This window comes from Myotis brandtii, unplaced genomic scaffold (genome assembly GCF_000412655.1).
Source record: "Myotis brandtii unplaced genomic scaffold, ASM41265v1 scaffold34, whole genome shotgun sequence".
NCBI classification, from domain to species: Eukaryota; Metazoa; Chordata; class Mammalia; order Chiroptera; family Vespertilionidae; genus Myotis; species Myotis brandtii.
This window is the reverse complement of record NW_005363098.1, coordinates 249,575-263,984: the sequence shown is the minus strand read 5'-3', so window position 1 is coordinate 263,984 and position 14,410 is coordinate 249,575. Positions and strand designations below refer to the sequence as shown.

At 41.8% G+C, this 14,410-nt stretch overlaps 1 protein-coding gene across 1 annotated transcript in view; it reads right to left on the bottom strand.

The window, feature by feature from the left end:
* Positions 1 to 14,410, bottom strand: part of ARHGAP10 (Rho GTPase activating protein 10) — a 255,849-nt gene that overhangs the window by 172,664 nt on the left and 68,775 nt on the right. The window contains exons 2-3 of the mRNA XM_005871405.2: positions 4,344 to 4,439; positions 4,209 to 4,270 (exon numbers count right to left, since the gene is read on the bottom strand). Of these exons, the coding sequence (XP_005871467.1) occupies positions 4,209 to 4,270; positions 4,344 to 4,439 (158 nt within the window). The remainder of the gene's footprint in view (positions 1 to 4,208; positions 4,271 to 4,343; positions 4,440 to 14,410) is intronic.

Below are 14,410 nucleotides of genomic sequence, written 5' to 3'. Positions count from 1 at the left end.
GGATGAGGACACCCTGTCCTGCCTCACCAGAGAGAGCATCTCCGGAATGCTGGCGGAGACACCACGCAGCGGCTCCCTCCGACAGCATGCACGGAAGACTGCAGGGCAATGCTGGCCACTCACGGCACCCAGCTCCTCACTTTCACAGTCAAGGGTGGCAATATTTTCAGCGCAAACTACTTACTTGAAAACACTGCCCTGAAAAAAGACAACATTGGCCTTTTATGGGGCGAGGCACACCCAATTCATAGAAACCGGACTTCTGTGCACGGAGGAAAAACTCTGGCTGGCTAGACGGGCCTTCTTTCCACTTCCCTTTCCGACACTTCAGTTAATAGCTACAGAGCTGGACACCAGTGGGGGGACAGGCAAACACACATCTCCCTCTTTTCCAAAATCGATTTGTTTTCCCCAAGGAGGAAACTACTGCCTCACTTCCCTCTTTCCTTACCTGACTAACTCTGATTCACCTGTAAATGCAGCTCAGAAATGGTGTCTCCAATTTTAGATTATTTCTATCTCGATTTACAGCTGTCATTTCCCATTCCTTTTTAAATATGTGGCTATTTTAACATGCTGCTGGTTTGCAATATTTGAAGTAAAATAAGAGTTTTTAAAAGTTCGCAGAATGAACTGGCATCCACCTGTTTAAAGACCGTCCTTACCTCCTTGTCACTGTGTTGGGGAGGTGAGAGCTGGTGAAATGATACAAAGGCCCTCCTTGGCGTCTCTGTCCCCTGCACTCCAGCTCAAATACCACTTCTTCCAGACTGTCTTTCCTGAGCAGCACGGGCTTAGCTGCTCCCCACTCCATGCAGCCACACTCTATACCTCTGCTACTGACTGCACTTACTGTCATGTATTTTAATTAGCTTTGTACCAGTTAGTCTCCACAACAACATTGGACACTTCTTGAGAGAGGTATCTTTTCTTATGCAAAAGTTTAAGGCTGGTGTCTAGTAAAGCATAACAAATTTTTTCCCCTAAGTATTCAAAGCAACTTAAAGGAACAAAGCTAGTCATAATAATTCCTTACAATTTACATGCTTAAAAAAAAGTGATCACTGACTATTAAGATTAGACAGAAACACCCAAATAACATCCATATCGGTTAAATGTCAAACTTTTTATCTTTTATTAACTTCACTAGAGGCCTGATGCACGAAATTCGTGCAACAATAGGCCTTCCTTCTCCCCGGGCAGCCGGCACCTGCTTCCTTCTGGCATCCAGGACCTGGGCTTCCCTGGCAGCCCTGGCTTCATCCGGAAGGTCTTCGGGGAGGATGTCCAGTCTAATTAGCATATTACGCTTTTATTATTATAGAAGATTATCACTGTTAACTCAGAAAATAGTACCATAAAGGTCTTTTAAAGCTAATAAAGCACCAGGAATTCCTGTCAAGGGGGAAAAAAAAGGAGGGAGGACCTATAGATTAAAAGAGACTTAGAAACTTATCAATCAAATATATTGTGTTTGGATCCAGATTCAAACAAAATCACTGTTACTGGGGGGGGGGGCTGGGAAAGGGGCAACAAAATGTGAATGAATATCAGAAAAATTTGAATACAGCCTAATTCTTTGTAATATTAAGGAATTGTTATTTGTTTTTAGGTAAGACAAGGATACTGTGGTTCAAAGAGTTATCTTTAAGAGCTACACACTAAGGTATTTATGGATGATACTGGGCTTTCTATCAAAATAATGGGGGTGGCAGTAAGAGGTACAGGAGAAACAAGATCGGTTGTGTGGCAATGGTTATTGAAGCTGGGTGATGAGTACGTGCAGTTTAATTATATTTTTCTTTCTACCTTCCGTACACATTCAAAACTTTCCACTAAAACGTTAGAGGGGAAAAAAAGATCATTCGATGCTCAGATGTCCTGTTAATTCTGTGGTTGGTCACAGCTGCCCCCACTGCTTGCTGGCTTTGAATATTTTCCTGCTATCCAACAGGTGTTACTATTCCCACAGAGGGTTATAACAGACTGTCCCATTCCTCTCTGAGGTTCATGGCCTTATACGGACAACATCCTATTCTTACTTCTACCCTGCAGTGAAAGCCTAGCCCAGCCATCCTCCTCCTATCTAAGACAGATACCCTATCAACCCCCATCACAACTGAAGATTAAATCAATAAATCCCCTAACTCAGCTCTGAGAACCATGCTATCTCTGTCAGACAGCCTGGAGCGAAGACCACACTCTGGTTTTTTGACATAGTCATTTCACCTCGGGAACATAAATCGGAAACAGAATATCAAGACAGGGAGTAGTGCCCTGACTGAGTGGCTGAGCGGGTGGAGTGTCATCCTGTACAATCAGGGGTGGGGAACGTCCAGCCCTCGGGCCATATAAGACCCTCCAAATCATTTGGCCTGGCCCTGCCAAGGCATCAGGGGTGAGTTGATTAAATGTTTGACCAAATACAGCAGGCTAATTTTTAAGCTGATAATTCTGTATGGCCCATGAATGGATGCTATAAATATCCAAAGGCCCTTAGCAGAAAAAAGGTTCTCCATCCCTGCTATACACCAAAAGGTCGCAGATTCGATTCCCAGTCAGGGCACGTACCTACATTGTGGGTTCGATCCCAGGATTCAATCCCTCAACAGTGCATGTACAGGAGGCAACTGATCAATGTTTCTCTCTCATATCGATATTTCCCTCCTTTCTCTCCCTTCCTCTCTCTCTAAAATCAATAAAAACATATCCTTAGGTGAGGATTAAAAAAAAGACCGACTGTGGTTACACAGTATTTCTGCAGAGCTAAAATTTAGCACCAATTTGACCAGTACTCTCTTCCCCCAGATACCTGGAGTTCTCTGTGCACAGGCCTTCTCTCTCCACTCTAGGTGTAACAGTACAGGGCCCTACTCTCTGGCTACGTACCCTTCCTTATTAAATTCTGTAGCACTTATCACTACCTGACAATGGATTATATGTGTTTTTTTTTTAATTATTATTATCACCTCCCCTTTCTAGAATGTAACCTCCCTGAGGGCAGGGACTTGGCTTTGCCTCTGTGTTCAGATTTTAATCAGTCACTGGAACATAAAAGGCAAAAGGTGATCTGCTACATATTTGCTGAAGGCTCAGGATCCCAGGAAAGTACAACTAAATATCAAAGAGAGTTGAGACAAAAGTCCACGGCTATTAACAAAGACTAAGAACATGCAGTTTCACCATCAGCCACACACTCACACCCACTTCATGTAGCAGAAAAGTGATGTCACAGTACTACTTTCATCCACTATCACATTTAAACTTGCCTAAACAGCTGGAAAATCAGTGACTACAGGATCACATAAATAATGGTTGAATATGTCAGTTTGTGCCAGAAAAACCTAAGAGGACCACAGTGCCTTCACAAGCCCTCTGAAAGCCTGAAAATACGGTGAGAATAGTGTGTCCTAATTCAGTGCCAATTCTACTGTAAATTTTTGTGCAATGAATGAGTATCAGTCACTTGGTGGGAAATGCAAGCTTTTAAGAAAGGTTAAGTATTATTCAATATACTCAAACTGCATTGCTGGGCGTAAATAAGATGATCCACGCAATGCACTCAGCATAGCATCATATACATGGAGAGCACCCAATGAAGTGTAGCTATTATCATTACTGCTGGCATCACGATTCTCAAGGCAAAGTGGGATCTTAAAGACTTCCAGGCCTGAGTTCCCTCCCTCTCCACACAGCCTAGAAATCGACAGATATAGCTCTAGCATTGCCCTACTGTCCCTGTGCTTCTATATAAGCTTTTCTGCTTTTATCTTTTTGATACATTAAGGTTCTGCATGAGACTCAATTTAAATCAGGGGTGGGGCACCTTTTTTCTGCCAAGGGCCATTTGGATATTTATAACATCATTCACAGGCCATACAAATTTATCAACTTAAAAATTAGCCTGCTATATTTGGTCAAACATTTAATTAACTCACCCCTAATAACTTGGCAGAGCCAGACCAAATGATTTCCCAGACCTTAGACAGCCCGAGGGCCGGACATTCCCCACCCCTGAATGTAAAATGCAAGTGCTGACGAAAATCTAGATGGCACTGATATAGTCTGACTATTTTACTGATAAAGAAACAGGTCCAGAAGTCCAGCAACTTATCTAAAATCTTGCCACGGTCAGCACCACTGAGGAAATACAAACCTGATTTCCACTGCTCAAAGTTAGATTTATTCATTTACATCCCACAACTCACCATGATTTCCCTCTGTTCTTCCAGGTTCTTCAAAAAGTTAGAAAATTCACGCAAGGAAGCATCTGTCAAGAGAAAGGAATCGTTATTTGGCGGACAAAGCAAAGAAGAGCAGACCAAACCCTCCCCTTCACGTACCTATGCAGCGTTCATCATCGGTCTCCGCATCGCCAATAAACTCAAACTTAAAGTCTCTGAGCGAGTGAGCAAACTTCCGCTGGGCTGCCGAAAGACCTAGGAAGAAAGATTTAATCATGACATGGGTCCTCGTTTTTTGTTGTTTTGTTTGTTTTTATATTTTATTGATTTTTTACAGAGAGGAAGGGAGAGGGATAGAGCGTTAGAAGCATCGATGAGACAGAAACATCGATCAGCTGCCTCCTGCACACTCCCTACTGGGGATGTGCCCACAACCAAGGTACATGCCCTTGACGGGAATCAAACCTGGGACCCTTCGGTCCGCAGGCGGACGCTCTATCCACTGAGCCAAACCAGTCAGGGCTGGGTCCTCGTTTTATGTCAAGGCTTAGAAGATATTTATTCCTCATCAGGTCAAGAGAGCTAGAGAGCTCTCCTCCAATCAATCTGCGAAGAGACACAACCCAACTGCTTCGCCAAGGGGCCCAGCATCCCTGGTGCTCTCTCTCCAGCAGCTTCTGTCTTCCACTCTACATTCTGGCAGAGAGCAGGTGCTGGAGAAATGTTTATTTCACCCCCCAGTCTCTTCTTCCTCATAGATCCGACTGCTTCACCTAGCTCCCTAAAACACTTTTCCTTTCTCTGCTTACTCAGGTCAGAGCTTGCCCAATTCAAAAGTGAGGACCGTGAACACACACCCCTGATAGTATCTCCCAGGGCTCTATGAGATCCGGCTGGCTACCAAGGTTTCAAATATAAGTGTCTGAAGTAAAGATTGGTAGTTACAAAATAGTTGGGGATGTAAAGTACAGAATAGGAAATACAGCCAATAATCTAATAATCTATATATATATAAAAGCCAAGCAACTGGAACGGCAGAACACCCGGAACAACCAGAACAAATGGTCACTATGACGCGCACTGCAGCGGCCAACCAGCCCAATCGGGGCCCCAATCAGCCCCCCGCAACCTCCCGCAGGATCCCCCACTCCAATAGGCAGCCCCTCCCCCTAGCTGGCCTCGCCCCCAAGCAGCCTCCCCACCACCTGATGGGGGGGTGGGGGGGCAGAGTCAGTGGCCAACCTCCCACAGCCCCTCCCCCCTACCAGCCCAGCCCATGCACAAATTCGTGCACCGGGCCTCTAGTATTATAATAACTATGTATGGTGCCAGCTGAGTACTGGAAATATTGGGGTGAACACTTGCTAAGTATATGGTTGTATAACTACTATGCTGCACACCTAAAACTAATACAAAATAATATTGAATATAAATTGCACTTGAAAAATTTAAAAGCGCGCGCGCGCACACACACACACACACACGCGCGCACACACACACACACACACACACACACACACGGGTCTCAAAAGCTTGATGTCAGCCAACCAGATGCACTTAACTGATTGTCAAACTCCAGGCAGAGAACCCAGGAGATGATGAAAGAGTTTTCATAGAAAACAGCCACAGGGAGGTAACTAAGGCCAAGCTTAAATGTCAGAAAGAATTCATTCTGCAAAAGTCCTATAGAGGTCCTCATCTTTTCTTACTGGAGATTAACGGAAAATAGTGGAAAACCTATTTCTAATCTAGGCTAATGTTTATTTTATGGGCCACATGCCATGCTAGGTAATATTTTTTTTCTATCTCATTCAATACTCTTGAAAGATAAATAAATTAAAGATGATCTCCATTTTAAAATGCTGAGTTAAAGCTCAGAGATGTTAAGTTATTTGCACAAAGTTGCACAGCTACTACAACAGCAAAGGCTTGATTCTACTCCAGGGCCGTGTGTCCAAAACCCAGGCCCTGGCCAGGGTACAATCCTACCTCTGGTCTAAAGCACTTTCTAAGAAGCTGCTCACTGACGCCTGCACTCCTTATGCCTCTGGTCTCAGTACAATGAGTACTGACAGACCGTGTTCAAATAAAACTTCATGTTAAGAAAATTAAAAAGTTGAAAAAAATAAAATGCAATCCATTACTGCTGATCGGAATGCTATCTTGCAACAAATAAATATAGACAAGAAAGTGAAGCAAATAATGCAAAACACCAAAGGCAGTTTTTAATAAGATGGTAGGATAGTAAAGCAAGTGTTCTTTTTAATGTTCTTCATTGTATTATAGCTAACAAACAAGAAGTGAATGCTCACCAGCTCTTTCAGCTGTTGTCATAGCTTTGCTTTGTTTTTTAATTTTTCCTAATAGACTATGGCTTAGGGCAGTTTTAGGTTCCCAGCAAAACTGGGCAAAAAGTATAGATTTTTCTTTGACCCGCAGCCCCTGCAGATGCACAGCCTCCTTCATTATCAACATCCCCCACTGTCATGATGTTTGAAACTTCATTCTTCCTCTAATTCAGCGGTTCTCAACCTGTGGGTCGAGACCCCTTTGGGGGTCGAACGACCCTTTCACAGGGGTCGCCTAAGACCATCGGAAAACACATATATAATTACATATTGTTTTTGTGATTAATCACTATGCTTGAATTATGTTCAATTTGTAACAATGAAATTGGGGGTCACCACAACATGAGGAACTGTATTAAGGGGTCGCGGCATTAGGAAGGTTGAGAACCACTGCTCTAATTCATGTTTCTCTTGCTGTTCTCAAATTCTTTTTCCTCTTCAAAATAAATTTTTTTTAAACCAACATTGAAAAAGACTTCGATGTGAAAGGGAAAACACTTGCAACTTTTAGAAGACACTATAGGATTGTATTCTTACCCTTGGAGTAGGGGAGAAAAGCACAACTATAATGTAAAACGTGGTGGATTGCAAGCATGGTCACAGCTCTTACCCCTGCCTGCAGGCACTTCTCTTTTCAAGGACACTCACAGCCTCGCCAACAAGTGGCAGGGTCTATGTCATGTCCCCACCCCTTGAATACCAGCAGGGTTTGTGGACAACGGAACGCAGTGAATGTGACATCTGCTATTTTGGAGCCTCCACCTCAAGAAGCTTTGTACACCTTTGCCCGATTCCATGTGAACAAGTCCAAGCTAACCTGCGGCTGATGAAAGACTTGTGGCTCAGTCACCCCGTTATCACCCCAGCAATCAGACAGCCAACCAGCAGAAGCAGAGCTTCCCTGCACAGGCAGGAGGCAGGCAGTCACTTTCAGCCATTAGGTTTTGGGGTGATCTGTCACAAAGTAATGGATAACTAATATAAAAAGATTATTAAAATTCGTCTCTGTTTAAGTTTTAAATATTTAAAAAACATAAAAAGGGAGGATAAGCACACAGAGAGAAGGTATACGATAAGGCAGAACCCCAAGAAAAAATTTGGAAAAACACTTGAATCAGCCTTTCAGAAAAATAAGTGAAAGAAATCCATATGGCCTATAACCACATGAAAAGGTGCTCAAACTCATTAGTGAGAATAAAAGTGAAAATTAAAACTTCAAGATACCTGGACACACCCATCAGACGGGCAAAAATTACTAAGTCTGGCAACCTCCAGGGTTGGTGTAATCCTGTACATGCAGCAACAGAAAGCCTCGCACACTGCTAGTGAGAGTAAAGATGGTGTATTTACTTTGGAAGGAGTTTGGCATTGTCTAGTAAATTTGGTGATATCTTACAACCCAGAAGTTGTTCTCCTAGGTAAATTACATCAGACCTTATTACAATAACAGCCAAGCACTGGGAAAAAAAGAACAAATACTGATCGACAGAACAAAGAACTATGTTACAGTGTATTCATATACTATAGAGTAAAAACTAACTAAAAACTCACAGATCAACACAAGGGAACCTCAATTTGGAGAGAAAGAAGCAAGACACAGAAGAATACACATACCATGGATATTTTATATAAAATTCAAAACAAGCTACACTAGACTACATGTTTGGGTTGCAAATATAGGTCACTAAATCACAGACTAGCAAAGGAATCCTTATCTCAAAAGTCACACAATGTTTATCTTACCACTGGGAGCCAGGGAGAGCAATTCAGTCCAAAAGCTACAAGGGGATTACAGTATTTTAGGTCATAACTGGTGGTGGGTCTGTGGATGTTTGCTTTGTCATTCTTCTTTAAAACATACATTTGTTTCGTATACTTCTGAATTTTTGCCATAATTTTCACAATCACAATATAAAATTTTTAAACCGTAAGAAAGTAAAGTCTAGCTATTTTAGGCCATTCGAAAATAACTCAGTTTCTATTGTAATCTAGACAAACATACACTTATTCTCTAAGCTCTAACCACTCTGGCCTGCTCTTGGCTCACACTTGCCGAACTCATTCCAGTCTGAGAGTCCTTAAACTTGGGCTCCCTCCACTTGAAGTGCTCCTTCCCCACCCCCACTGTCACCTGGCAGGTCCTTCTCAACAAGGATGGCTCAGCGAAGAATCCCCCTCCTCTCACCATCCTCTCTAAAATAATGTCCCCCCTCTGCCCTAAGTCCCTCTCTAGTCCTTTGTCCCTTTATTTTCTTCATAGCACTTATTACCTAAAATTACCTTATTTAGCCAATATTGATACTCATGGTGATCTATTTTCCACTCTAGAATATCGTGTCCCTGAAGCAGCAACTGATTGTGATATCTTACAACCCAGAAGATATCCCTGAAACAGGGATCACAATAGGATTTTTCCGTTTTAATTTATATCCGGCACCTATTTCCAAATATTAATAGAGTGGGCTTATTATTATCTAAATAACTTTGTATTATTCTATTTTGCTAATGGTTGCTCTGCCAGTACTCAATAGGGTATGAAACTGGTTCCATTTATGTTTATATATCTGTGTGTACTTATATGTTTATATTTACTTATATACATTGTATGCATGTATATATTAGTAGTTATATATATATTAGTAGGTATATATATATATATATATGATCATCAATGCTGGTATAAATTATATTTTCCCTCTGGAGCTGTTTCCTTTGACTATTTTATCCAAAATACGAAGTCAGGATACTTTAAAGACCATGTTTCATATGATCAGGATAGGATGCCCTCCAGGAAGTTAAAACTTAAATACATCAATTTTCCAACATGTACTTCATAGTTCCTAATTTTGTAAGTTGAAATGTTTATGATAGCAGATTAAATTTGAGTTCATCTAAACAGTTATTATATTTCTTTTAGCATGTTCTTATCTAACCTCTGCATTATTATAATCACATCAATTTATTTTAGAATATACCATTTTCCTCACTCATTTTTCCTCTTTGTTGACTTCCTTCTGGTGTTATTAGAGCTTATTGTGCAAAATTTTTATTGTTTAAAAATTTGACCATACCAAACTCCATTCCTTTTAAGAATCACAAATTTATCACCTTCCCATTACCTGGTACATTTTAAATTTATTTCTCCTCCCATGCAGTTTACACTTTTGTTTATATCTTCTGCCTTTCTAAACTAATATAAAATCATAAGACAGCTTACTAGATTTATTACAGTTCTATGAAATAAGCACAATGATGCTTGTACAAAGGATAATGTTTTTCCTTTCCAATATAATTGCATATGAAACTCAACCAGCCTTAGTTCACTAGTTACAAAGACTGGAAAAGATAGTGAGGGGGCCCACTAGACAGAATTATCTTTATTGAGTGCTTACTCTATGCTAATTGACTTAAATATCATTTACTCTTTATAATCACCCTGCAGGGTAAGTGCTGGTGCCACCTTATCGTAAGTAGGTTCAGAGGTAGATTAGTGACTTCATCAAGGTCACACACTTCTTTAGACTGCTGGTAGTAAGCACTAGAGGTTCTCTCAAGCTTCCACAAATGTCCTTTCTACGACATCATTCCAGCTTTCAAGAGATTTAACATTTTTCCAAAATACTTTGCCCAGATCTCAACTAGTTATCTGAATGGCTCAAATGCAGAATTCTAACCAAATGGAAAACTCATATGCATGGGCCTCCATGCCCCCATCCTCTAATTCCTGAGTTCTCCGAAGCAACACTGCTCTTTGAAACACCTTCAAGGCTGATATGACGCCAGCTGGTGGACAAGGCCAAGCCTGAGTTGAGCACAAAAAGCTCAACTAACGTAAAAGATTTAATGTGATTTGCGCTATTCAAATGACCTGGCCACTTCAGAGTCTCCCACACTGGAATTTTTAGGCCCTCGATCTGTCAACAAATAGGAGAAAAAACACAAGCAAGGCCTTCCCAGGGACAGGAGCAGTCTGAGAGGTGAGGGTTTATATGGGAGACCTGCTGAGTTTGAGATGGAGGACACCACATGGAAAGGTTCAAGCACAGCTTTAAGCCAGATTTGGAGAGCCTCCGGACACCGGCAGAGCTGCCTTGGATCACCCTTGATGATTTTCACACATGAAAATCATTTCTGGTAGCATAGCCACCTATTAAGAGTTTTCAGTTAAGACCAGGAACTATCACACAGGTAGAGGCACTTGGGGGTGAATGGAATACCTCTCCACTCAGGTTGCTCCACTCACGTTGAACTTCTAGGCAGCCTCCTGGGTGGGTTGGCCCCTGAGGTGACAAGCCTGGCCTGTCATCTCCTGCAACTTCCTACCCCATCAACCAAAGCACTAATGGGGACCCAAGAAGATGCGGTATGTTTTTTCATTCTGGGCATGAACAGGAAAAAATGAAACCAGGAAATAAATAAGCCTTTCTCACTCATTAAATTTAAAATACAGGATTCTTCACAAACCACACTGGATTCTGAAACCTTTTTCTCAAACAGGCAAATTACACCTGGAAGCGCACATTCCTTTGCATGTAGAGACCCAAATAACTAGATTATCAACTATGCAAAAGCTCTGCCAAGGAACCTCTGCCACCCGTTCTGCACATCAAAACATGTACCAGAATTCTTCCATGCTTTATTTAGAGAAAAGTAGGGTACGGACTCTAAGAACTTAATATCCTTCACGCCAGATTCGTGCCAAGGAAATAATACTGATGTTAATCCAAGTAACTTGGAAGGGAAACAAAATTCCTCTGGGACTGCAGACTGGTTCATATTTGGCCTCATGTTTTCCAGATTTACAAACCCAGCAGCTGTGCTTTACACAAGAACAGCATTGTGGCCTCTCTGTACACACACAAAAAAAAGAAAGAAAGTAAATAACTTACATTGTAGATTTTTAAAAGCTGTGCTAACATCTCACAAGCCTAAGATGCACTCACTGCTGGGCTAGTCGAGGCCTGAAGGGAAAATCACAGGCTGTTTGTTCTAGGAGCAGCTCATGGCCCTCAAGGTCTCTGGAACTGTTAGGTTAAGGTAAGCATGTCAAACTCGCGGCCCATGGGCTGCATTCCTCATTTACTTGACCTGTGTTAGCCTTTGAGCTTGGGTTAAGGCATTCCTGGCCCTACTTCTCCAAATACAGCCCAACCAAGGTGCCTGTGAAGTGAGTTCTTCATAGAATAAGCACTATCTGAATGGATGAATTTATGGGGTAAAAGGAATATAAGCTGAATCTGAGAAGGCTAACCCCATTTTGTAAAACTACTGTTTGGAATTCTCTGCTATTATTTAGATGGCCTCTTATTCTAAAAAAAAATTAATAATAATAACTTTGCTTTCTAGCCTGCTTTAGCCTGCTTGAATAATGAGGAAGATAAACTTAGCTGTCTGACCTTGTAGGCTAGACACTAGATATGCCCATACTCTCGATGTCATGCCAGGTGTATTTTTTAATTGGATAGAACTGTGTAGTTTTCAAGGCCACCAGAGAAATAACCACTAAGCACACATAGGGCTGGATCTTGAATAAAAAGGGAAGTTCTGCTTGTAGCTCTGCTTAGAATTTGAATTCATTTTCTCTAAGCCCACCGTGGTAAATACAGTGTGACTCCAAACTCTCTGAGCATTGCTTGATTTATTTTGGTTCTCTGTAACAAATTCACAAAGACCCTCACACCCCAAGCAAATGCATAAACCTGGATGGATTTGGGGCTCTAGACCCAATATGGCACATAACCAACACCCAGATCCTGTTTACCAAAGCAGTCAATTAATTAAGAAGACCCCTTCAGAAATGAGTGCCCTGCAGGGAATCCCACGGGCAGGTCCACTCTGGAGAACACAGCCAACCTTCAGTCCACCTTATCCAGACGTCAAGTGCACTGTACACATTCAGCAATTGAGGAATCTGCTCCGGCTAGATTCTGTGTACAGAGAGAACCTGCCACAACAGGCTGGCAGACGAGAAGGGCATGCTGGCGATCACCTGGCCCACAGGCTTTCAAACTGTCTTTGGCCACAGATCCCTCTGTTCAAAGAAAATCTTATTTACAGTGAGAACAGAAAATACAGCTAACATTTACATATTAATTTCCTATTATCGTTATAACAAATTTCCATAAGCTTAGTGGCTTAAAACAACCCAAATGTATTATCTTGCATTTCTGGAGGTCAGAAGTCGACACTGGGTCTCACAGGGCTGTGTTCCTTCTGGAGGCTCTAGGAGAGAATCCATGTCCTGGACTTTTCCAGCTTCTGCAGGGGTGGGGAACCTTATATCTACTGAGGGCCATTTGTAATCACTTACATCACTCACAGGCCATACAAAATTATCAACTTAAAAGTTAGCCTGCTATATTTGGTCAAACATTTAATTAACTCACCCCTAATGCCTTGGCAGGGCCAAACCAAATGGGCCGAACATTACCCACCTCTGTTCTAAAGGATGCCCAAATTCCTTGGCCCATAGCCCCAGCCACCAATGGAATCACTCTGACTTCTACTTCTGACATCATATCTCTTTCTCTTATTCCTTTAAGGGCCATTGGTATTACAATGGGCCCAGTGTGATGACCATAGAGAACCTCAGCATCTCAAGGACCTTAATTTAATCCCATCAGCAAAGTCCCTTTTGCCATGCAAAATAACATATTCACAGGTTCAGAGAGTTAGAAAGGGACCTCTCTGGAGAGCCATTATTCTACCTACCAAACCTTATAATGCCAGGTGTATTTACATTTATTGATTCATTTAAGTACCACAACAACTCTAATTTATTATTATGCCCACTTTACAGAGGAAAAAATGGAGACACACAAAGGGGTTAAGCAATTTGCCCAAGATCATACAACTAGTAAGTAGTACAACCAAGAGATCATCAAAGCTGCTCAGGTAGAGCTAGGATGAAGAACTCCACCAAATTGGTCCCTGCCTCCCACAGAGTGGTCCGCAATGAGACTGAACCCTGCAGATCCCAACCTGAAAACCCATGACAGAGGCTCTCACCTTCACTTTACAGCTGGGATATGAAAGCACAACTTTGGACAACTAGCTCAATGTCACACACCCAGTTCAAGGAGCGCTCTAACTAGAATCCAGGTTTTAGCATAGAATCCTAGTTTTAGTATAATCTTGGGAGGCACAGGAGGACAGTAACAGGTGCACCTCTAAGTGAGGAACACATGGTCCAACAGTTGGATAGCATGTCCCAGAGAATGGCTGCATAGGACACAAGGGTGTGTGTGTGTTGGGGCAGGGGGAAGGGGAAGGTAAGGGGAAGTGCTTATGTATGGGAAAGTATACCCAGCCCAACACACTCCCAACCTGTACTCTCTCTAATTACACTTTATAGAAAACACGAATGGCTGATAGGCTGACAAACATTCTAGGTGACAAGACTGCATGCTAAAAATTAGGCTGGCTTGATGTCCAGGGAAGTGCCTAAATCTGAATGTCAAAAACTGGTGGTCCTACAGACTTACTTATTTAGCCATCCCTTTCATTAAAACTTTAATTTCAATCTCTCAAACCCTCTGGTTACCATTGGTCCCACTATTCCCCATTGTCATTGGCCTCACTTAAAATATCTTCTTGACCCCTGGAATCATTTGGATATCAAGTCCTGGCCTCAAAGAACTGTAGCAAGGAATGTAATCATAGACACAATTTAGTCATAGTGAAGTATGATAGCAACCATCTCAGGTAGAAATTATAGTTTAACTTTAACCCTGCTGTTTGGCTTATGTACCTATTTGCTTTGTTTAACAATGGACAGGTTATTTTGATTTTCTGAAATATATAAATCATCCCATTCAATTAAATGCCTTATTGATTGTAATGTGAATATCCCATGGGTTGTGGTCATACTGGTCTTAG